General features: G+C 46.2%; 1 protein-coding gene across 2 annotated transcripts in view; it reads right to left on the bottom strand.

The window, feature by feature from the left end:
• The window catches only part of Ldlrad3 (low density lipoprotein receptor class A domain containing 3), a 233,982-nt gene that overhangs the window by 101,477 nt on the left and 106,976 nt on the right, over nucleotides 1–25,529 (bottom strand). For both annotated transcript variants that reach the window (XM_060371863.1, XM_060371864.1), the window contains exons 3-4: nucleotides 15,998–16,123; nucleotides 3,181–3,315 (exon numbers count right to left, since the gene is read on the bottom strand). In XM_060371863.1, the coding sequence (XP_060227846.1) occupies nucleotides 3,181–3,315; nucleotides 15,998–16,123 (261 nt within the window). The remainder of the gene's footprint in view (nucleotides 1–3,180; nucleotides 3,316–15,997; nucleotides 16,124–25,529) is intronic.

Here is a 25,529-nt window from a genome sequence, read left to right as displayed (position 1 = left end):
GGGGCTGGGGGGATGCAGAAACACAGGTTGGCCAAGGAGACTCACACTGGAGAATCTTATCTTGTGCTCACTTTGGGACATATTCCCACAGAGGGAATGACAGAATCTTTCCTATTGGATATATGATATTAATGCTTTAATAAACTGTGGGTATTTTCACTTACACACTGTTACAAAGACATAGTGTGACACCTCAGACCAACACAGAGATTGTTCCCATTTGATAACATTTATGGAGCCATTATGGGCGAGGCAATGGGTCATTAGATAGGACCTTGGGGATTAAAGACAAAAGCACACACCTTCCATTCCTGGCACAAACATCACCTCACGTGGAGGTGTCACTGGTGCCCTGCTGTCATTTGGGTGGTAACATACAAAGCTCAGGGTCTAGGAGAGACAACTTATGCTCAGGATTGCTCAAGGGTTAGGCTGCACGTATATTTGTCTATCACCAAACTTTTTCCTTTCTTTTATGGTTTCCTTTTTGGGAGAAATAATTATATCCACAAGGTTCAAAGTCTTTAATTTGATACTGAGTGATTTCATACATGGCCTGGGGGAGGCAGGTTATCTTACTTACTTTTTCATCACTGTGATAAATGCTCTGACCAAAGCTACTTAAGAGAGAAAGGTTTGTTTTAGCTCACAGTTCCAGAGGGATAGAATCGATCCTGGTGGACTGACAATCAGGACGAACCTCAACAACAATTTTCAGAAAACAAATGCAGGACCTGGATCCACTGCCAACTATTTCTAAAAATCTTTGTGTGTGAGCATAAGAAGCAGAATTTAAAAGCACTAACTTCAGCTAGCCTACAGAGGCACCAGCCATCCCTCCAAAGGACAAACAGCAACCTGGTCAACAAACTGGCACAGCAAACTGGGGAAGAGGTGTTGGGAACATGACCACATAGCAGAACGCTGAACAATGGCCCAAACAAATCAACCCCTCACTCCAAACTTAGACCTGAAGTCCTTTCATGAAATACTCAGGCTCCTAGTGAGGCTAAGACATATAAACATACCAGATACTATGTAAGAAACAGTCTTCACAGAACATGTCCTCCAGCCCTCCTATCTGTGTATTTATTCAGCTCTCTGATTGCCAATCCTCACTGGCACCTAACGCTGGCTCTACCGCAGTATGTTTTCCCTTATAAAAATTTGACTTTGAAAAGGATAGCATGCACAGGAGCTTAAATTTTCCTAGGGAAATGGCAAGATCAAACTCCTCTCTAAGGCTAGGGCGAGGTTAGAGCAGCTGCTCTCAGACATGGGCAATAGAATCACCGGCATGGCATCAGACTGCAGTGCTGGACCCAAGTGCACGTATTGACTCGGTTGGTCTGCAGGAGTCCGGCACCTGCAGGAGTCCCCATAGATGACAGTGGCTGCAGCTGAACCCAAGAGTTACTCTCATTGTAGCACTGATGAAGAAAACACCCAAGAAGTAAGTTTTCCACCAAAGAAGCTTCCAGCTCTGCCAGCACTTGTCTCACTCAGCCCTTTCTGAAGATGCTGGCATTTTACCTTCTCTGTGGCCCTCAGGCATACACACGTTAGAGGTCACAATTCCTGCTTGGTCCACATCCCACTGGTGATGTGAATAGGGTCCATTTGCTCATTCATTCGTGCATTTGTAATGACATAATAACCACCAACCAAAATAAAAAGCTGGGACCTTGAAAATAACCTATGTTTGCCCTCCCCAAGCTTCCCACTACCTAATTCCATCTCCAAACATATTAACAACTAGTTAAACCTCTTGCTTGTCTTGTGGCTTTATTAAATATACAAGCATGACCATTCAGTAGAACACTGGAAAACAAATGAACTCTACCAACAAGCAATAATATGGGTGAACATAGTCATATAACATTATTAAGGGAAAGAAGGAGAGATTACACACAAATAAAACCAATTTGTAACGTTGGAAACACATGTTCTTCAGAATGTCTTAAAATAGATGTACATTTAAAAATCTTTTTATTTCATTATAATCACTGAAAAAAATGCATGTTTCTGAGCTGGAGGTGTAGCTCATTTGGTAGAATATTCACTTAGCATGTGTGAAGCCAAGGGTTTCATCCCCAGCACTAAGTAAAACCAGGCGGAGCAGCTTATGCTTCTAATCCAAGCACTGAGGAAGTGGGGTAGAAGGGTCAAATGTTCAAGGTCATTCTCTGGTACACAGTTAAGTTTTTAGTTCGGCCTTGGTATATATGAAACCTTGTCAGAGAGAGAGAGAGAGAGAGAGAGAGAGAGAGAGAGAGAGAGAATATGAACACCCAAGGGAGGGCAAAGGAGGAAGAGAAGGAAGAAGGGGAAGGGAGGGAGTGGGGGAAGGGAGACAGGCAGGCAGGAAGTTAAGAAAGAAAGGAGGGAGAAAGGAAGAAAAGAGAGAAGGAAGGAAGGAAAGAAAAAGAGGAAGGAAGGAGGATGAATAAGTTCACTGAATAAGATCCTGTGAATTTTGACAGAGAGGAAGGACATCATCCTTCAGTGTGCTTCCTCTTCCATTCTCCAGCTGCAGCGTTCAGTTTCCACAAAATAATGTCAAATCAAGAGCCTTTGTATGCACAGGCAATTCACACAAGAGGGAACCAAGTAGTAAACAAACTCGAGGGAGCTGGGGGTGTCAGTGCTCCTCATAATCAGACACAAATGGCAGCATATGGGGAGGCTATCATTTCATGACTACTAAGTTAGAAAAATGAGAAGAAAAAAAGCAAAAACCAGAGCAGCTGTGAATGTGACTGAGCTGTCAGGGTAGAACTGGCAGGCACAGCAGTGAAACCAAAGACAAAATTCAGCCAGCTGTGTGGAGAAATGGCATCTCATTCTGCATAAGTCATCCCAGAGAGGGAATTTGATGCAGAGAAGCAACTCACATGGCTCCCAACAACACAACCTGGAAAACCACAGCGGAGCAGGGCAGTAGGACGTAATACAACTGAGGACACCGCAGGAGAAACACGTATTTGGTGCTTGACATACGAAGGATACCACAGTCAAAACAGTAGACAGAGTTTCACCAAGTTTCACTATGCAACACCCAGAATGAGGGCAAGTACAAAGATCACCAGAGCTGCTGTTTGGAGGAGGATGTGGGTTGGGTCTCTACCGTGTCACATCCCTTTTCTTGTTTTCGTTTTGGTAGAGGGGAATGGCACCTACCTAGAGAGCTCTCGCAGCTTTCCTCATCACTGTTGTCTTGGCAGTTATTCTGCCCATCGCAGATGAAGCTCTTGTCAATGCACAGGCCATTCCTGCAGTGGTAGCGGGCTGTGGAGCAGAGCAGGGGGTTCGCTGCTGCAGAGAGAGAACAGAGTGGGTCATCAGGGAGCCCAGCTTGTCCCCTTGAGGACTCAAGAGACTTCTCTAGGGAGAGAATCGGCATGGTCAGGCTATAGGGTTAGATGCGTAGCTCATTTATCCAGGGCCTGGCCAGACCATGACCTGGACAAGACAAGCTTTATCCTGTCTCCTTCTAAACCCTTTTCCAGGCCATTGCTATGTTGTCCTGTGACCACACCAATGTAGCCAGAGGTCAAAGTCTTACTCTCAATAGTCAACCCTAGGCTGACCAGCAGCTTTTGTTGAATCTGAGGCAGAGCTTGTGTTCTGCCCAGTTCATGAACCCCAAAAGACCAGGAATAAATAGACTCCGCTGTAAATACATGAGGTTCTTTTTTTATTATAAATCATTACAAGCTGAAGCTTGGGCCCACACCCCCAGTGCCGAAGTGGTGAGAGCCGAGAGCCCCGTGCTCAGGTTAGTTGGGGGATTTAAAGATTCTGGTCCTTCCCAGCATGCCCAAGGCAGGGGCAATCCCTGCCTGGCAAGCATCTATTGGTCAAAATGCTACATTTTGAATTGATTGGCTATAGGAAGGTCCTCAGACCATTAATGACATGGTGCCCCTCCCTAGGGGGGATGGGCCAGTTTCCTAGCAACTGTATCTCTAGTGGGTGGGGAAAGAATGCAGTAAAGCGGTCCTTCCCCTCAGGGCATTCCTGGACTTCTCCACCCACCTAGTTCAGGCCTTAAATAATAGCTGCTAATTTTTAGTCTTTTGGTCTCTCACTTGGAGCTCACTGACTTTACTTGACAAGGGATGGCTGGTGACAGTAGGCTTAGGGCAAGAGCAGAACCAGAGCAGCAGCAGAGCTGAAGACCTCCTGCCTCCAAGGAAGGGACCAGCTGATGAACTACCAATGGTTCTTATATCTTCTCTCTCCTTTTAGATTAAAAAAAAAGTGTGAATATGTGTGTATGCATAGATGTATGCCTGTCTCTCTATGCGTGTGCTTTCATGTATGTGTATTGGGGTGGAGTCCAGAAGTCAACAGCAGGGGTCCTCTTTAGTTGATTTCCACCTTATTTTCAAGGCACAGTCTCTCATTGGAACTCAAGCTTGTCAACTGGCTAGATGGGTGAGGCAGCAAGTTCTGGAGTTCTCCTGAGATTACAGATCAGCATCCACACACCCAAGTACATGGATGCTGAAGATCTGACCTCAGGTGCCCATGTTCACATGGAAAACTCTTTACTGACTGAGCCATCGCCCCAGCCCCTCTGATGCCTTCCCTATAGACCAGACTCCTCGTTCTTCCAGGCTGTCTTAATTTCTTCTTTGCCATCAAGCAGGACCTGGATTTACCCAGGGACTCTCTCTTCAGCAGCACCTCTGTGAGGCAACTGTTCAACATCCTGTGAGGGACCTTAAAGGAAATCATAGCCCTGGGTTCTGCCCTTCAGGAAAGAGATGCTGACTTGATAGCATGAGGCAGACACTAAGCTAGTGAACAGCACGAAAGCAATCTCCCCAGGAAAATAGTATTTATACAGTACAGTCTGCCTTGCTTCCCATCCCTCCCTGTTTCCAGTTAGTGAAGCAGCTGAGTAGAAATGTCTCTAGTCGCTGTGTGTGGTGGCTCACACCTCCAATCCTAGTAATCCAGTCACAGAGGCAGGTGGATCTCTGAGAGTTCAAGGCAAGCAGGTCTATGCAGTGAGACCTTACCTAAAAACAAGCAATCACCAATCTCAACCACTCAGCACTGTGCGGACTTCATTTCCGTTCTCCAAGCCTTGGCTGCTTCCTCTGTAGGCAGGATCTGCTCCATAATCTTATGAGATCCAGTGAAAATTGAAATGTGTGGTCAAATGCTCTAAAAATTATTAACAACACACAAGGACAAGGGCAGAGCATAAAACTGGGTGTGGTGTACTTCTAGGCCAAACACCAAGGTGGTACGACTGCCGCAGTCACAGGCCCATGGTGTCACTCTTCCCAATTACAGCATCAGTTTCCATAGCAGAGGAGAATGGCAAGAAAATGTCCAGTGCTGAGTCTGACATGATACAGAGAGTGCTAGGATTAAAGGCATGAACCACCACACACAGCAGCTATGTCATTTCTATTTACCTCCCTCACGGATCGAAGACACGGCCCTGGGTTGGCTTTTGTCCTCACTTCCCTGCAAGGGATGGAAAATGAAGCAGATTGCCATACACGTACTGATTTCCTATGAGATTGCTTTTGTCTGGTTCACTAGCTGTGTCATCTTCTAGCTAGGCCTGTCCTCGACCCCCAGAGTGGATGCTTAGAGATGATGAAAGGAGATGCCATGGACCTCTAGTAAGGAACTGAGGCTGCATCCACACTGCATGTGGTAAGAACAGTACCAGAGTGGACGCCAGGCCCAGCCCTGAGGCTCTCCATGGTCAAAGCCGGCAGGCCCAGTGTCTCTCCATGGTACTGGACTATACAGTGTGAGTTGGAATCTATCGGCTCCACGTCTCCCTGAGCTCTGTTGATGTACTCAGACATCATAGGTCTGAGAACGTGGTCAACTTCCACAGTTACACAAACCTGATGGACAATAGATTGTTTTCTCCCTTTTCATTCATGGTGAAAAGTTTAATTTGAAAGGTTAGAGGAGCTAGCGAGATTGGGCAGAAAAGAGCTCTGGGTTATAAGGACAAGGGACCGAAAGTCATCGGGCCTGATAATGAAAGGGTTAATTATTTAAGTCACTATGGGCCAGAGAATGGCTCAACTTAATCAATCTGGAACCAAGGTCTGGCTGCAGCCAAAACCCAAATGGGGACATCCAAAACCACAAATCACATTTGGTTTTCATCCATGGCAACACTTCAAACCCAGCGTTCTGCTCATCAGTATCCAGCACAGTGGCCTTCGGCTTCCCTACACCCTGGCGGGTCATGTCTGTGCAGCCAGAGCATCAGAACAAGTCAACTCACTCAAACAGCCTAGAAGAGCGGGCTGATGGGTCCAGGAGGGGGCAGGGCCAGCTCATGCCAGCATCTGAGTGGAGACACGGCCAGGCCAGCATGTCATCCTCTTACTTTACCTTCGGACTCAGAGGGTTTCAAACCGTCCCAGGGAAAACCAGTCTGGGTGTTGTGTGTGACTGCTAACCATGTGTGCAGACACCCTACAGATCTGCATATGCATCTATGTGCGGCGGGCTTGAAAATAAGCCATGGGTTCATCCCAACAGGACCAGCAGCCAGAATATACAAAGAATTTTTACAGTCAAAAGGCAAAAGTCAGCAAGGCAACAAGCAAACAAACAAACAAAACAACAGGCAAAGGACAGAGGAGTATTTCTCATAAAAGGGAGTGCTATGTGGTCAGCAAAATCTTGCCAGGGATGGGTAACGAAGCATCAGACTTACGGTCCTAGAGTATAGGTTTTTGATGAAGATGTGGAGGGAGAGGCTTTCTCCTGGATTTGGAAGGGCAAGCAGTTAGTGGGCCCACCTTAGAGAACAGTTTATTAGTATCTTGTAACTCCTCCTCCTGCTCAAAAGAGACCTTTAAACAAACAAAAACTGTATGTGAAAGCCACTGTCAGGAAAAAATTAGCATGGACCCAAATCGTCACTAATACGGTATCAGATAGAGTTACAACGATGTGTTACTGTACAGCCTGGGTCAGGTTTCCCTATAAAGGGCCACTTACAGTTACATAATGGAGGTTTTGCTAGGCATTTGATTTTCATCTGTGTTGTAAGGACTAACTTGGCTATTTGTATTAATTATATATATATTTATTTATATGACACAGCTATCTTCTAATAAAACTTTATTTATAAACACAAATAGTGGGTCATAAAATGTCAACAGTTCTGTACAGCATGGGAAAATTAAACTGGTGTGAGAATAGATACATACCACAAATAGAAGAGCAAAGGAGGAAAGCAAGGAACTGAAGTATGTACAGTGCTACCCTGTTGCCATCAAGTTACTCATGCAAAAGAACTCCACTTACTACTGGGAGATATAAGAATATATGTTGATAAATAAAGACATACATAGCAATGAATGTCAGCAGGTTCAGGGCAATGGATGCCTCTGAGAAGAGAGAAGGGTAGAAGCCCAAAGGGTCACACCAGAGACCTCTAATTATATCTGACATAATTGTTTTAAAAATCTGAAGAAGGAAGTGCAGAATTTTTTTTTGTTTTGTTTTTTGGAGATCTTCGTATCATAGATTTCATTTTATTTTACATCTCCTTTTCAGGATGTTCAAAAAAATTTCCCTAGGGGCTTAAAGACAACCCAGTCAGTGGAGTGCTTGCCTTGCTCTTTGAGCATGAGGGTCTGAGTTCAGATTCCCAACACCCACGATGTATATAATGCCAGCGCTGGGGGAGGCAGAGACTACTGAGTCCTGGAGGTCACTGATAGTCTAGCAGAATCAGGGAGCCCTGGGCTGGCTGAGAGACCTTGTTTTCAAAACAAAACAAAATGAAGCGAAACTAAACAAAACAAAGTGGTAGAGGATGCCGGAGGAGGAAGAACACATCGGTGTTGCCTGGCGGTCCCCTCGTGTGCACACGCAGGTGCTCGTATGTACAGACACATGCTTAAGAACACACACAAAACCAAACTATAAAAGATTTTGCTAAAAGCATTTAATCCAGTCTGATAGCAATACTTTTGGCCAACATCTAATTTTTGGGGGGTTGTCAGGCACAAATCTGGCCCACGACACACAGTTGTTCAGGATACAAAGAAACACCTATGTCACCCTAAATTCTTTCTGTCCCAAGACTCTTCCCTCTGTTTGTCCACCGAGGCTCTAGGAGCCACAAAAACCCTAACAGCTAAGCCCACCCCATGCAGGGCAGAGAAATAGAAAGAAGGATGGTGAAAAGACACCCCAAAGGCAGCAGCAAACTAGCTAAAGCACACACGGATGAATTTTTAAAATGCTAGAAGCCTGCGAGGGGCTCTCAAGCTTCTACCTCCCTGATGTCTTCTGTGTCTCCATTTATACAGGTCCCGACAAGCCCTGCCTGCCAGCTCCCAAGGACAGAGCAAAGTAGAAAAGAGTGAGGCGGGAGACTGTTTGCCACCCTGCAGACAAACTAACAGGAAGCAGGCAAAGCAACAAATACAAGAGGAGATGGAAAAGGAAAAGAAAAATAAATAAAAGCTAATCCAAGAATTCCAGATGGAGAAAAATAGTTTCAGAAGGGACTAGAAAGTTCCAAAGTAGAAGCCAAAGGCTGTCCTACTGCATCGCCCAGTCTAAAAAGATGTTCTTTGGAATGACCCTGGGCTGCTATCAAAAAGGGGAAATGATGAGAAAGCTGAGATGCAGCCAAATCTCAGAGAAAATGCCTGCCAGTAATGGTACCAAGTCTCTAAGCAGACACGCTCACCAGGGAAGCCGATCTCCCCCAAAGCTCCAGGAAGCTCAAGTTTTCCTACATGTCTTTGAGCTCTCTGCAGCTATTACTGTGCTTGGCACAAACGCTGAACTGCTAGTTTGCATATGGGTCGGGAGACACTGTGTCCTCCAGGACGTTATGTTGCGGTACCTTTGAGCAATACTTAACGTGCCCCAAATGTTTCTGCTGTCTTTACCCTCTCTAAGGCTTAGCAGTCATTGAATAGAGTGGGGTTTTACTCAGTTAGCCACAGAGAGGAATATTGTGTCCCTGCGATATTATTTCACTGGAGACAGAGAAAAATTGTTTGTGACATCAGCTTAACAGACAGAATCGCCAGCTCAGGAGTTCCTTGGGAATTGTTATCATAAGAACGTTGGGCTCTGATGGCCAGCTTTCTAGTTCACAGTACACAGGAAAGAGCGAGTATCTCCCTGCCAGAGGGAGGGAGCAGGTTTAGAAAGGCAGCTAAGTAAACGGGCTGCCCCATTTTGGCCGCATTGAACAGAATGGACCACAGGAACACTGCAGCCATCCAAAAGCAACTGACTGGCTTCAGCACAGGAACGGAGGCCATCTGTCTCCAGCAGGACTTAGAAGTGTCCTCTTTAATTCATTTCAAGCCCCTCCCACTTCAAAGGCTTCACATGTAAATTGTCACCAGCCCCACGGCTCCCACCCTAAGGTGGTGACTTCTCTACCCTTCTGGCCTTGTGGGGACCCTTTCTCTCTAGTCCCAATAGCCTTGTGAAGTTTACACTTGGGGCAAATAGGGCATGCTAAGAATTTATCACCTCTAGGATGGGGTCTCGGTCTCTGGAAACCAGGAGTGCGAAACACAAGCTTGTGGCACATGGTTCCTCCCAGCTCCACAGACTGCTTCCTCTGTAGCCTGGAATATGCTCCCTGCTTTGCCTGGGGCTTGTCTGCCAATAACTACAAGCTTTTATGTTCCTTTCCATCTGCTAACAGGGCCTGTCCAGCATTCGTACTATCTGGCTTTGGCTCAGCAATCCTTACTTCCATGCTCCAAGACAGCAAGACATGGACAAGAATCTACAACTAGAAGAGCTGTTACTCCTGGCAAACAAGCAAGAGGTGAAGAATGTTCCATCTCACCTGCCTTCTTCCCTCCTGTACAGTTTTAGGGCATTCTGGGTTTTAACATTCCCAACCTAGGCAGTGTGGTCAATGGCAGGATGCAGATGTCTGACTAAAGTCAGTCTGTTTCCTTCTGCTTTGTGAAGGTTTCCCATACATGGACATCTCCTGTCCAGTACTAAGCCAATTCCACGACTTCAGCCTTCGCTTTTCTGTATAAATATCTTTTCTGTAATAAATATCTTTCTTCTAATGCCTCTGCCTGAATCTTCCCTCACCCCAAACTTCATACCTAATGCCGACACCCTCCGCAACCCAACCTCTCCCTCATTCTTTAATAACTACCTCCGTTAAAGATGCCAGCAAGTTCCAGTCTCCAGGCATTAGCCCTAGATGAACCTTTCTGTCTCCCAACCCTGCGGTAGGCTCAGCACCAGCTGCTCCTCACTGGATATGAAAAAAAAAGTCTCGATCCTCCATCATCTGCCCAGCCTACAAATCCAGCCAGACATCTTACCACAGTGATTGAGAGTGAGGGTATGAAGTGCCCCTGGGCCTATCCACTCATTCCAGCTCATCCACTCAATTGCCACATGGCTCCGAGAGAACTGTTTAATTTCTCTAACTCTAACTCTACAGCGTGGAGATAGAGACAATCCTGTGTTCTAAATTTGTGAAGATTAAATGAGACAGAGCTTCCGAGGATGGAGACCAGCCCGTGACTCACGGGTGAGTTTAATATGTGCTTGTCGTAATTACTGCTGCTGGGGGATGGCAGTGAGTTTACGCTTGCATTCATACCACCTGAGTAAATATTTCAGCTTTGCCACTTGTCAATTACGTAGCCATGACAAGTTACTGAACCTTGCCTTGTCTGCATTTCACCCATGAGAGCACCCGTGTAAAGCAGGGACTCTCTCTCACAAACTCTCAGTAAAACTGGTTCATATGTCCTGGACATAGCACAATATGGCTTTCGGCCCTCACCTTGACATGTCCTATGGGACTACATTTTAAGGAGAACCCATCCTCTGTGGCTCATCTTATTCAACAACCTCTATGACAGGCCTTGAGAGAGGTGGTCTTCCCATCCCTGACTCCCTCGGTACTCCCGACACCAGCTCTACATTGTTGTTAATGTATAGGAAGATTCTCATCTCCCTTGAGTCAAGGATGCCAGGGTTTCCAGCTGACAGATCTCGGCATCCACTGTAGCACCTCAAATAGTGTCTGGAATGGAGACTGAAAAAGTAGGGCAAGAATCTGAAGAACAGTAGGAACTGGATCTAATGTGCCAGCCAAGCTCCGTATCTGCTCTGCAAGCATATGTGAAAACACAAGAGGATGAAGAAGGCATCTGTATGTTAAGAATTTATTCTGATGGCAGTGGGAGGGACTGCTGCCCAAGTCTTCCTGTCTTTTCCGTTTAACCGTTTGATTAGTTACTTGACTAGGTCATTCAAAAATCACTTACTGACTATTGCCTCTAAATTAAGCACTCTGGTCGGCACCGTGAATAAGTGCCTCCTTCACAAAGAGCCAACAGTCGGTGGGTGCCAAGACAACAGAGGATAAGATGAAGCCTGAGAAGCCTTGTTTAACACATGCTAAGGCTGAACCTGAAAACATGTTCGGCACTGGGAACGTGGCTGTGGGCCACACAATACCACGTCTTCTCCTGACTGTCCCAGTGAAGCAGAGGAACCAGCACCGAGCACAAAGAAGAATGAAGCAGTGGGCGTGCAGGTGCAGGGAGAAATGGGCTGTCCCCTCTGATGAGGCGCTATTTAAAAAAGGCCAAGGACAGAGGGAGACAGTGACCCAGCACAGCCTTGACACACCAGGTAACTTCCAAGGCAGCAGGTTCTATGGGAGTCTGTAAGGAGACTTGAGGACATTTCTTTGGAGCGTGTGTCCCCCACTGCGATTCTCAGATCCCACAGTCTATATATAGAAGAGGTCTGATTTCTCCAGGTTTACTCATGGGCTGACTGAGGAGACAAAAGGAAAGGCAGGCTGACCTGGATGTAGACAGACAATAGACACTGGCCTGCTCTGTGGGGTTCTGAGAGGCTCTATGAGCAGACAACAGCCTGGATAACACTTCCTGCCTCACTTGGGGATAGGCAGGAGGCTGTCATCTGTGGGACAAATATAGCCTAGGGCATATATACATATGTACAATCTCCCAACTACCCTGTATTCAGCAGCAGACCATACTACAGATATCATTTAATCTAATCTTTAAAGACTATACTACGTACTTTTAAAACATACAGATAAAAAAGTAACAACTACTATTTTCAGACCTTAAAAATTAGCAGTGATGCCTTAATATCATCTAATATCACATAACAATTCAAGATATCAATTATCTCCATAGTCCTTAAACAATGGCTTTATGTAGAGGCAGAAAAAAAGTCTACACATGGTACTGGTTTAGTTTATTCCTGAAATCTTTCAGTTTGCAGGTTCCCCTTTTCTCCATGTTTTACCTTGGAACTACTTATGGATAACTGGAGTCCTGAAGATTTTCCCACACTGTGGATCTGGGAATTTGCCTCTGTATAATGTTGTGGACATATTCCTCCAATCCTAACTTTTCTGTAAACTGAATGGTCAGATTTTGAGGGTTGGTTAGGTATAGTTGGGATGGTTTTGGCAAAACAACCTCAATTTGGGGACATGCGCTCTAGTGGCACCATACAGGAAGGCATATAATATCTGGCTTTTTAAACCTTAGCAGTTTAAAAAAATTATTTATCATTATTTTTACTGTGTGTGTGTGTGTGTGTGTGTGTGTTCATGCCTTTGCCTGGTGCCTCAGAGTCTGAAAGACAGCTGGAGCTGTCTTTCCCCTGGAGCTGGACAGTCAGATCCCCTGGAGCTGGAGTTACAAAAGGTGGAGAGCCATCATGGAGGTACCAGGAACTGAATCCGTGTCTTCTGCGAAAGGATACAGAAAGGCGTCTCTCCAGCCCCTAGGTGTCTCAGTACTGATGCTGCTTAGTTTCCTTAATGTGAGATTCCTGAGCAGGTCAGAGGCAGGAACCATGCCTCATGCTGGCTCTTCCACCAAAGCGGTACACAGTTGGCTGCAGCATCTGTGCCAGCCTCTCTAGTGCTCTGAAAAGTTATTTGAATATACCCCGTGGGGAAGAAGACCAGAACTGAAACTATTAACAAAATGGTGGTGAACTTACACATTTTCCTTTGCCTCTTAAGATCCTTAGGGCACTGTAAAGGAGCTGCTTCCATGCTGAAGAGACAGAAGCAGACGGAGGTGCACTGCTCTTCTGAGGTGGACCCCCACACTGCACATGTGTGTACTCCACACTGCACATGTGTGCACCTGTCTCATCATGGATCTCCACACTGCACATGTGTGCGCATGTCCTAGTTGACACCGGAGAGGGTGAGAATGAACTCAGACATTTGGGAAGTGCACAGTCTGACTTCCAGCAACATAGCCCACAACCAAGTAGGAGGAACATACCTATTAGGTCATTTGCTGCTAAGGCAGAAATGTAAGTATTTTCTCCAGAGTTTACTTAAGGTCCTTGTATCAGACAAAACAAACAAAATGCCAGGAGAAACTGAAATTAGTTGTCATATAGAGAAACAGGAAAATCTCCACACGTGGGGAAGACAGCAACCAGAGAGATTCTAATGTAGCTGATGCACAGGTATTGGAACTGTGTGACGAAAATGTAACACACTGCGTACATTCTAACAAGTGATCACAAACACACTGGAAACAAATGGAAAAGCAGAAAATCTCAGCAAAGAAACAGGAGATTAAAAAAACCAAAAGGGAATTTTAGAAATAAAAATTATAACAACACATTAAAACAAAGCAAAACACAGCAGCTGGTAAGCGGGAAAAGCAGATGAGGGTGACAAGGGGAAGAACTGGACAATCTGAATACAGATGAATAGTAAGTATCCCTTCTGAACAAGGAGCAAATGACTGAGCCCGGGGACTTGGGACACAGGCTAGAAATCTGACGCTCCTGTTACTTGAATTTCATGAGGAAAGAAGCCAGCACTGGAAGACATTTGAAGAAATCATGTCTTCAATAGCTGAAAATGTAGGAAGCATGGCAAAAATAAAATCCTAGACTCAGAAAACCCTAAAGAGGATAAAGCGAAAAAAAGCTACCTGCAGATGCTCAAAACGAAGATCTAAAGGTTGGGAACTAAAGACAAAATGCTCTTAAAAGCAGCCCGAGAAAAGAAGGCAGGCTCTACAGGGAGACAAATCAAGTGACTGTGACTTTCCCTTTGGAAACTAGAGAAGCTGGAAGGAAGTGGCACATTTAAAGTACTCAGAGGAAAAAAAAAAAACTGTCAGTCCCAAATACCACACACTATAAAAATGCCTATAGGAATGAGGGTGAAACAAAGATATCCTTGGCTGAGTGAAAACTGAGAGGATGCGTCATCTGCAAAGCTGCTTTAAACAGCACGCTGAGGCTGGAGAGAGCTCACGGTTACCAGCGCAGACTCCTCTTACACAGGGCCTAAGTCTGGTTCCCACCATAGGCAGCTCACAGTCACCTGTAAGTCCAATTCCAGGAGATTTGAGTACTTCTTCTGGCCTCCACGGGCAACTGGATACACACAAAGACAGCCAGCCAGCCAGACATACACACAACAAATAAAATAAAATAAAATCTTCTAAAACAGCATCCTGGGAGGAAGACAGTAGAGAACACAGGGGTGAGAGAAGAGAAGCCGAAGCAGGGCCTGTCTGAGCAGACATTGCATCTTCTCTGGAGCCCTTTAGAACTGAAAATTTAAAACAAAAATCCAACACTCTCTTTTGAGAGTTTTAATGACTGGAGGATGGCAGTTATCCGTAACACGGAGAGACATGCAGAACGAGGCTTTTGCAGTCTGCTCTGGGTGGGGAAATCCTGACTCTAGTCCAGAAAGGCCACCTTCAGTCTGACCTGTCAGTCACTGGAAAGCTCTGCCCAAATTCTCACCCCGGGGTTTTCACTGGCGATTATTACCTAGGTCCACTGAGCTACAAAGTTTTGAGATGGAGAGTATACTCAACCCTATTGTTCTTACATTTCTCTCATCTTCTTTGACGAGAGAAAGATATTGGCTTACCCTACCCTCTGATATTATCTGGAATGGACACTATTTACTCACTTAGAGATTAAAGGCCAATGTCCACACATGTAAATCTTACAGGGGCAAGTAATAAGGATGGTCCAGTTAAGTGGAATGAGCATTTTAGAATGTGTTACCCATGTTTTTATTGTCATTGGATTAATTGTATGTACACACCACCGACACACACACACACACACACACACACACACACACACACGCACTCTTCCCCCTTAGGTCATTAAATTCTATGACAGTAGGAACCAGGTAGTCAGGCCAAGGAGGGGTTAAACCCAACAGCAAGATGCTAAGAGGCAAGTTGCACTCGTGTGTGTGTGTGTGTGTACTGTAGTGTATCTATCTTTATGTTTGTGTGTTGATATTATATAGCAGGTCAAAACTACAGCAGCCAGAGTCAAGGCTAATTTTAACTCTATACTATCTGAAATTTTTCAATGATTTATTTTCAAAAAATGTGTGTGTGCGCACACACACTTTGCCTCCATGTATGTATGTGTCCACATGCACACCTGGTGCCCATGGAGTTCAGAAGAGCATGTCACATCCCTTGGGACTGGAGTTAGGAATAGCTGTGAGACCCTGTGTGGGCACTGGGAACTGAACCTGGGTCCTCTGCAAGAGCAACAAGTTCTCTTCACTGATGAGCCATCTTTCACCTCTCACAGACTATAATGAACAGAGCATTTAAAGAAGAGAAGCAAGGCAGCACAAAAATATGGAGTGTTGAGACAGTCAACCAGATGCGGTCTGAAGGAGCTATGTGGCCCTGGAGATGCTAATGTAACTCTCTATATGAGGGACAAGTCACCTGCACCGGCAGAGGGGCTGTCCGAGCTGATAGATGCAGTGGACTTACTTGGCCCTCCACAAACAGTAGCTGAGAATTAACAGATTCACACCCCTGGAAGTGCTAAAAACGGGTATGAGTGACAGCAGGGGGTGCCCAGGCATCTAAGAATGGAGAGTGGAGAGTCGGGACAAGTCTAGGTGGCAGGAGAAAGCAAAGGCCATGAGGCCCAAGTCTCTGGAACTTACTGCAGTTCTCCTCGTCGCTCCCATCCGGACAGTCCTCAAAGCCATTGCAGCGGAAGCGGCCAATGATGCAATGGATGCCGCTGGCACAGGGGAAGAAGGTCGGGCCGCATTTCGATTTTGCTTTGGCTGCAGGAGGAAAAGACACAAAGAGGTCTATCAAGAGATGAAGCTCCCCGGCCACCGCCTCCTCATCCCACCCACTCTGAATGGATCAGCGGGTCCTTTCAGGCTTAGCATGAAGTCCCCAAGAAACTGTAAGCACTACCACTCGTCAAATGCCCAGCCAGCATGGGCACCTACATGCAGCATTCTCTAGGAAGGGAGTGGCCAATTACACTGCCTTAGAAGTCCTAAAAGGGACCTGGCAGATGGCTCAGTCAGCCAAATGCACACCACACAAACATGGGGACCTGATTTTGATTTCCCAGAAAGTAAGCAAAAAACCTGACTGTGGTGCTATACACCTGGAATGCCAGCACAGGGGAACAGCGGATGGGTGAATCCCTAGTGCCCAGTGGCCAGGCAGCCTAGCCTACTTGCTGAGTCCCAGCAAGAGACCCTGTCTCAAAAACAAGGTGGATGGCTCCTGAAGAACAGCAACTGATGTTGACCTCTGATCTCCACGCTCCAGCACACATACATGACAAGAACCTCCACATAAACACCCATCACATCCAGGCACAAAGTCCTCGAAGAAGGACTGCACGCTACAGCAGGTGCAAGAAGGAGGAAGAGATACAGGTGAATGAGTGAGCATAGGGATGGTAGATACAGAGCTGGCCGGGGCATACAGTGCTTGCTCCTTTAGAAGCTGGAGAGCCGGTCAAAATGTATTCCCTGGATATCAAAGTGGTTGTTGTTGATATTTAGTGAGTCCTTGCCACACTAGGCAGAGTGCCAAGTACTTCGCACAGATTTTCTCATTTAATTTACCCAGCAGCCACTCAGTGGGATAGCATGCAGAAAAGCAAATGTGACACTCTCAAGACTGCACCTCTCCAAAGGCCCACTTGCAAGGTCATATTTTGCTTGGCTGGAGTTTGGGAATGTGGTTTGAGGAAAGGACAGGGATGGCCTGCCTCTAAGACACCTTATGCAAATTGTCCAGCCTAGTTTGTGCTACCATTTGCTTTTCCTTTGAGTCTAGTGTCTGGGAACATATTGGGCAGTCGGTGCTTGTGACGGTTAATAGTGACTGTCAACTTGACAGGACCTGTAATCACCCAGGAGACAAGTGTCTGAGCACGCCTGTGAGGGAGAATCTAGGTTAGGTGGGAAAACATACCCTAATTGCAAGACAAATGCAAGAAGGAGCTGAGTGGAGAAAATCACCTCTTCTTGCTGACTCCAGATGCAGTGTGCTCAGCTGCCTCAAGCTTCTGCTGCCAAGATTTCCCCCCCAAACAAGGAAAAGCACCTTGCAACTGTGAGCCAAAACAAGCGCTTCCTTACGTGGATGCTATCAGGGTATTGCAACAGGAAGAGTAACTAAGACAGTACCCAGATCAGCCCTTGATAAAAACTAGGTGCTGAGTCTGAAATGAGCTTGCCTGCTGTTGAAATTCAGATGAACTGAGTGCGTCCTGCAGGAGCGCTCTAAGAGAGAACTCTGGGAAGCCAAAGCTCGGGCCTCTCTGGCTACAGCTGCCACCATGTTTCGTCTAGATTGGATTTGCATTGTATCCTTTTGATGGAATAAGTCATGGTCCTGGAGATGACCTTATGGGGAGTTGAAAAAATCTTAGGAAATAAAGACCCTGGGGTGGCTTGAGGAGTCCTGATGTAGAGGGGTATGATGGGTACAGCTTCTATCCCTGTTTTGTGGAAAGGCTTTGAGGATAAAGCGACATGCTTAAGTTCACACAGCTAGGAAATCTGGTACTGAGGGGAGGCCTAGGCATGAAGCCATGACCTCAATCAACCTAACGGCATGCCTCTCTGCCAAAGGCTGTCACTTCTCCCAACAGAAGCCCCAGACGCCTGTGCTAAAGAAATTCATTTTGCACACCTGCTGTACAAATAGTTTGAACAGAAACAGTTGTAACTTGGACTTGATTTACTGTCCTGCTAAGCCCAGTTGCCCTGGGGGGTGATGCTCTTTCTAGCTAATGGTGCTGTCTGCTCCAACTGTCGATTAGGAGACATGAGGGGAGATCTATGGCTAAGTGCAGGTAGCAGCCTCACTGAGCATCCCTCCAGCCTCCTGTCTGAGAGGCTGGACCTACATTCCTCCAGGAAGGAAAGTCTATTGCTTTGAAACAAATGGGCAGTAAATTACCCGCATGATCCCATCGTCTGTATGATGCCAATTTAGGTGGCAGCTGATCCTGGTCAACACGGTGTAAGGCCTGGACTGAGTCAAGTTCTAAAGGTCCATGTAGTCTTCATTCAGCTTGGACCTTCTGTAATGGTGTTTGTGAGTCCTTCAGAAGAGTCCTGGGAAAAAACCCAGACTCCATTTTGATGACTTTAGACACGCTTCTGAATATTGTTAAGCCCCAGTTTCTTCATCAGCAAAACCTGCTTCCTGGGGTCATGCAAGGTGGAGATGGTCGATAAAAAAGCTAGTAGAAACAATGACAATACTGGCTTTTCTTATCACTGTGACAAAACACCTGACGGGAGCCGCCGCATCGCTTTTTCCTTTGGAGGGAAGAGTGAGGTTCAGAAGACTCAGAAAACTAACAACTATTAGAGGCTTAAGAAGGTCAAAAATTTATAAGACTTATCAGGCCCTTCCTCAAGCTTATAGAAAAGTAAACAACTGCTAAGAGATAGGAGATTTTTCAGCGGAGCTGCCTGCAAGTTATTCAAGGTCTATGGATGCGCTTTTGTGAGTCGTCACCCATGATGTGGTGAGTAAGGTTTTGAGTCATGCAGACTAAGCCTACTGGTCACAAAGCTAGGTTTGGGTGAAATCATTTCTTTCATCTGCCATTAGTGCCCTGACTGCCTGGCATGAACAGACATTTGCTTAGGCTCCCTTAGAAATAGTCACACAACAAAGCTGGTGGCCAAACAGGGACCAGCAGAACCAAGGATGCACTAGAAAGAAGCAATTATGTGGTCCATGTGATGGGTGATGAGACACTCAGCTGAGGCTGAGCCATCTGGAAGGACGCTCTGGCAACGGGAAGGTAGTCTCCAGCCTCGGGGCAAGCAGCTCTTCACATCCAGAAGGGTGGGTTCAAACCTGAGCTGCGTGTTTACTGGGTTGTCCTTGTTTTTCCCATTTTACCAGAAGCAGGTGTTACATATGAATTAAAAGTTAGAGACATAGGTCTCTGGGAGACAGTAAAAACTATAGGGTACCAGGAAATGGTATGGTGACACCAATCTCTAACTCCAGATCATGTAAGATGCACGGGTCCATCTAACACTTAGTTTTCAGGTCTCACGTGTGTGAATACTGAAGCCCAAAGAAGACACCAAAATCTGCCCAAAGTTTGACAGTTGTGTTGGGTGAATTTGGCCTTGAGCCTGAGTCATCTGCAGAGCCCAGCCTTTCAGTTATGCTGTGCTCTGCCACAGGCAGGTGCCACAGGGCCACATCAGGCTCAGATATTTCACTGGAGTTCAGATTCAACAGAGAACCAGTAAACCAAAAGCCCTTCTTCCACATGCCAGAATGTTCCAGACCTTGGACAGAAGGTTCTTCCCTGCACTGCAAGCCTGTGTCTCTCCATTTGCCCAGAAAGGACTCAGGGCTGCCCACCCCTCAAGAGATAATTTAGGCCTAGAGCTGGTGGCCCAGGTATCCCCAGGTGGTCACAACACACAATGGCTGGGCTAGAAGCCATTGTGGTGACATATACCTGTAATGCCAGCACTGAGAAGGCAGAGGCAGGAGGACAGCAAGTTTGAAGCCAGCTCGAATGACCCAGTGAGATTTTGCCTCAGCCACCACTCAGTTGGGCCAGAACAGCCATGAACTCAGCCAAGCAGACCTGCCATGTCCCTCACGTGATGGCTACCACACCAGCCCAAACTATGGGTATCCAAGGTGTCTCCCCTTCGCCTCTGTGCTTGGCCAGATGAGGAACAGCTGCTGCTCTCCAACTTCTGCTCCAGGATCCTGCCAGTACAAAGCCAAGACAGGCCAAAGAACCAGAAGCAGGAGCCAGAAGCTCCTCTGTAATGTTCCCATCTTGCTTGTAAGCATGAGACTGAGCTCACTGTGAAAGATTTCAACAGCAGAGAAGCAGGTACAGGAGAATGTGAACATCACCACCAAGTGCCTCCAGGAAGGACATTTGGTAAACATGATTCCACATCAGCAATCCTTCTCATGGCAAAACACCTGGCAGAAGCAACATGAGGGAGGAACGATTCATTCTGGGTCACAGTTTCGGGAGACTTTCAAAAGCCCATCAGGAAGGGCAGGCCTGGGAGTGGGTATGGTTTATTTACACTGCTGAGAGCGTGAGGTGGAATCATGACAGGAAGTAAAAGCAGGGCCAGGCTAGAAATCCCCAAAGACCCACCTCTGCCAGACAGGTCCTATAGCCTCCCCAAACATCACTGCTAGCTGAGGACCACACAATCAAACACATGAGCCCACAGAAGACATGGTACACTCAAACTGTAACAGCAGCAAGAACAATTGTGTGTAAGTGGGTCAGTGGGTCAAACCCTGATAACACAGCAAGTTTGGAGTGAAGCCTGGTATTCTGTATTGCTCCTGAGCTCTTAGGAAATGCTGCAGCAACACCAGCCGCAGTCATGTGATGCCAAACACCATCTTCTCCACTGCCCAGAAAATGTACCCAGTGCGTGAGCCACCAAGTAAGCACTGATGGAATTAGCAAGTAGATCCCAGTATGCTTACTGTACGTAAAGGGCACACAAAAAAACACGTGATGCCATGAAACCAGCTTCTGACCTCAACATACTGTCAGCCACATGTGTGGGAGTGTATGTTTCAGGGGGAGGGTGGCTGTATGTATACACACGTGTGAGTGCAATTGGAGAGCACAGGTTAATAGCAGGTGTCTTCCTCAATCACTCTCCAACTATTTTTTTTAAGGCAGGGCTTCTCACTGACCTGAGAGCTTGCTGGTTGAGGAAGACTGGCCAGTGACCTCCAGGAATCCTCTCGTGTCTGGCTCCCCAGTCCCCAGTGCTGGGGTTTCAGGAATAAAATACCGGGTCCTGTTTTTACAGAGGTGGTGGGGATCAAACTCAGGTCCTCACGCTTGCAGGGCCAGCCAGCCAGCCACTGCAGCATTTTTAATGGCTGAGCAGGATTTCGTTGCATCTGTGTGACCCGTAAGTCAGAGGGTCAGTTGCAGACAGACACTCGCAATGCTTTAAAGAACAAAGCACAACCACACAGACAGTCATTTCCTACTGTATAATATCTCATTGATATACAGCTGCTGAGGCCAAAGCCCTGCATAATGTAGATTCTGGTGTCCTTAAGCTCATCACCTGGTGTCCTCTGAGGCCAAAGGCGTCTCCAAGAAAAGACTGCTGCCCGAGACAGATGAGAGGGAAGCCCAGTTCTCATTTATGTTAGGCAGGTCCCTAACTGTTGCATCTCCCTACTGTTTTCCACGGTCTCCTTTCACTTCAACCTCTGACTATCTAATTATCCCGCAGAGGAGGGAACCATGCCATTTCTTTTACCTCCCTGAACCTGAATTTGCTATGGGACGTCTGTCCCTGCTGGAATGGGTTTCCTGGTCTGCACAGACCTCTGGCAGACATGGTGTCTGTCTCTAGGCCGCACTCCTCTCTGTGTCAGAGGCTGGCGCATGCAGGTGCTCCCTCCCAGGGCCGGCCACTGCAGAAGACCTACCTTCCCTGTCCAGCTTTGCAGGCTGCTGGCAGCGGATTCACCAGAGAATGGGCCTCCCCTCAGGAAGCCCGTTATTCTCGTATTTTCATTAGGCACAGACAAACATTTCAGTGAACACAGCCTTGCCACAGATGGGAAATGGTTGGAGCACGGCCCTCCCCAGGGTTCCTGTGCTGACATTTCATCTCTATGGAGAGATCTGACTGTGTTTATCCTTGAGTCCCTTTGGGAGATGACTCTGATTAATAAAGTCATCAGAATAGGGATGCCATGACTAAATCCTGGCTGCATTAAAGAGACGGGAAGACCAGTAGAAGCACATACATGTATCTTCCCTGTCTCTTACTATGTGATGTCCTAGGCTATCTCGGGACTCTGGCAGCAAGAATGTTATGACAGTTCATGCCTCCTCGAGAACCAGAAGCATTTCAAAATAAACATCTTTCCTTTATAAAGCTACCCAGTCTCTGGTATTTTATTACAGTGCCACAAAACAGGCGGACACAATCCTACTTTGCAAGATTCTACTTAGGTCTCATATGCACAGAGTAGGTGACGCTATCATTCCTTTCTTCCTGGTATTATCACCACACAACCAGATAACCATTTCAAAAATCACAGCTATGAGGACAGTTGCATGGCAAATTCTGACATTATTGTTCCAAGTCTAGAAGTAAGAGTAACCATGAGAAGAGTATCTGCAGGCAAACTACAGAACACTTCATGAGCTTCCCTATTTCAATAAAGCGCAAAATTATTTCTCCTTAGACATAAAAGCAGTAGGCTCATATACAGCTGGTTGCTGTCCTAGCAAAAAGGCCCCTTTAGAGTGTGAGAATCTTTATCAGTGTTGCCTATTTTCTAAGAATTTGCACTTTACCTGTGAACAATACAAAATAGGTTTAAGGGGGAGGAGATCTGCCCTAATGTTAGCAAATGTAAAAAATGTCCCCAAGCTTTGTGCTATCTGTCAGGTAGAGACATTTATGTGGTGAACAATGCAGAATGCAGGCTCCGGAGGACAAAGGCGAATGAGTCTCTGCCTGCAATTCAAGAAGTGTCCTCAGGAGGGAGCTAATCTCAACTCCATGGAGGCTGACACTGTAAAAGGCTTTCAGGTATGCCTGGGGTTGTGATAACCGTTGTGCAGTCAAGATGGAAACCCATGCAATAGTTACAGGCTGCAGCCATACCTACTCAGCTATGCCTTCCACGCCCATTAAGGCACAGACTACTCTGTGGTGTGGATGAGGACCCACAAGGGACAGACAGGCCATGTCCTGATGTCTAGTGCTTGTAGAATGAAGGAATAAAGAATATTCCAAGGAAATGGAAGAGCATGTGCCAGGGCCTGCATGTCAGAACTGTGGAAAAGGAAGAGAACTGTGGAGGTGACAGCGGTGTGCAGCTTCTAGTTGCAAAGATCCTTGCTATCTTTTCTTCAGCTAAAATCTGTATCTTGGGACTGCCAAGATGGCTCAGTAGGCAAAGTCACTTGACATGTAAGTGAAACGACCTGAGTCTGAAGACGCAGATCCCACAAAGAAAGGAAAGAGCAGACTTCTGAAAGCTGTCTTGACAGCCAATGTGTCCTCTCTCTCTTACACACACACACACACACACACACACACACAAAGAGAGAGAACACAGACTTGTGATAAATGAATACAATAAAAATACATTTCTCTTAAGAAAAATACTGCAAACTAGCTGTAATTCAATTCATTGTAATGTTATTGAATGAATGTTACACAGAAGTATAAATTAGAAAGAAACCGAATTACAAAATCCAAGCAATTTAAATCACTGTGAACACCTCCCGAGGTGAACACCCACATTCAGCCATCATTGGCTGAAACTGCAAAAATGCAATGAGTCTGAAACTGCCACTAAATTGGGTCCCTCGGCTTGCTTTCTAAAATACTGGTTCCTTTTCCACAGCCAAAAATGACTTCCTCGTTGGTGGGCAAGAAAGCAAAAGAAATACAAAAAGAGCCTGCCCAGGTTCTGTCAGAAGTCTGGGAAAGGGGAGCCTATCCACCGAGGTCTCCAAAGAAGATGACAAATGGCCCAGAAAGCCAGCTCCACACTGAGCCTGGAAGCCTGTGCAAATCATTATTGCCTGAGAAAAAAGCCCTCTGCCTGTCACAACTGCTCAGCTCCACGTGAAGGCTGGAGCGGACTCCAAGTTCTATTGATCTGACGTGGTCATGTATTACTTTTCGCTAAAATAACATATTGGCTATTTGAGCTGTGAAAGAAACGGCAGCAGATGCAAGCTAACTGGAATATAAATATGGCAAGAAAATACATTTGAAGCAGTTTTGCCAGAAGATTCTCTAATAGAAAACCCCTCCCAAATGGCGCCTCTCTCACGTCTCAGATATGAGGCTCCCAGGTTGGGGGTTAAGATGTCAGCAGGGTTCAGGGTTCATCTTCCAGCTATGACACAATCACTGAGACCTAGACAAGGCACTGACTCTCCTGCAAGCCCCGTGTCCCCAACTGTAAAAAGGGGATTAGAGGCACCACGGGCCCAATCACCGGTTGTTTGAACAGAGAAGCTGGTACATGCCTGTTCTCTAGGATGGATTCATGCTCCCTGACTTACATGTGGCTCTGCAAGCTGTTACCCTGACAAAAGTGAGGAGGGGGCCACTGTCATTTTTACCCAGCTTAAGGCCGGCTCTGTGCCTTACTCACATTCTCTCTCTCCCTCCCTCCCTCCCTCCCTCCCTCCCTCCCTCCCTCCCTCCCTCCCTCCCTCCCTCCCTCCCTCCCTCCCTGTTTCTCTTGAACTCAGAGCATGGTTGGCAAGCACTCTATCGGTGAGTTATACCCCTAGGATTTTTGCTTTTAATTTTCTTGAGACACCCCTCTAAATGGCCCAGGCTGACCTTGAACTTGTAATCTTCTTGCTTCAGCCTCCCAACTAGCAAAATTTGGAGTCTTTACTACCAAGCCTGGTTATCATTCTGTCTTTCTGTCACACAGAAGACAAGTGTGGATGTTGCAAGGAAAATAAACCAAGTGACTTTTAGTAGTTAGAGCAGGGATGTAAGAATGGGTGGGAGCCTGCCTGAGCTCAAATCTCATTGTCTGTAAGATGAATGATACACTATTTACCCTCTATGTACCTCAACATCTGCATCAAGACATGGACATATTAATTCACTTCACACGACTACTGTGAAGAGTAAAGGAGATAATACAGCAACTTCCTAGGACTTTCTCTGGAAGACAGTATTTACTAGAATTGTATCTTATAGTAAATTAATAATAGCTTTAATAAAATACAGTACTACAATTAGTTTCATATAGCATTACTCAAAAATATTAGCTATTATGCATATGGTTAATATTGTTATTATTTAATTATTTTTATTAATTACAGTTTATTCACTTTGTATCCCCCCTGTACCTCCCTTCCTCCTCCCCTCCCAATCCCATCCTCCCTCTTCCCCACCCATGTCTCCCAGTCCACTGATAATAATATTACTTTTTTAAAGGGTTGACTACTATTGGACAGTCAATCAATATGTGAGGAAAGCAAAGGAGCTCAAGAGTGTGGCTCAGCCTGGGGAAGCCTTAGAAAATACAGCTACCTCAGCTGGGTATGAAAGATTAGGAGTGAGTCCATAAGGATGGGGAGGGAAGGGCACTCCGGTATGGTATCTACAAAGCCTCAGGGTCAGGTCAGGTTATAGAGATCTGAGAGAAATTAAGGCACCA

Source organism: Meriones unguiculatus, chromosome 18 (assembly GCF_030254825.1).
Source record: "Meriones unguiculatus strain TT.TT164.6M chromosome 18, Bangor_MerUng_6.1, whole genome shotgun sequence".
In the NCBI taxonomy this organism is placed as follows: domain Eukaryota; kingdom Metazoa; phylum Chordata; class Mammalia; order Rodentia; family Muridae; genus Meriones; species Meriones unguiculatus.
This window is presented reverse-complemented; position numbering and strand designations above follow the sequence as displayed.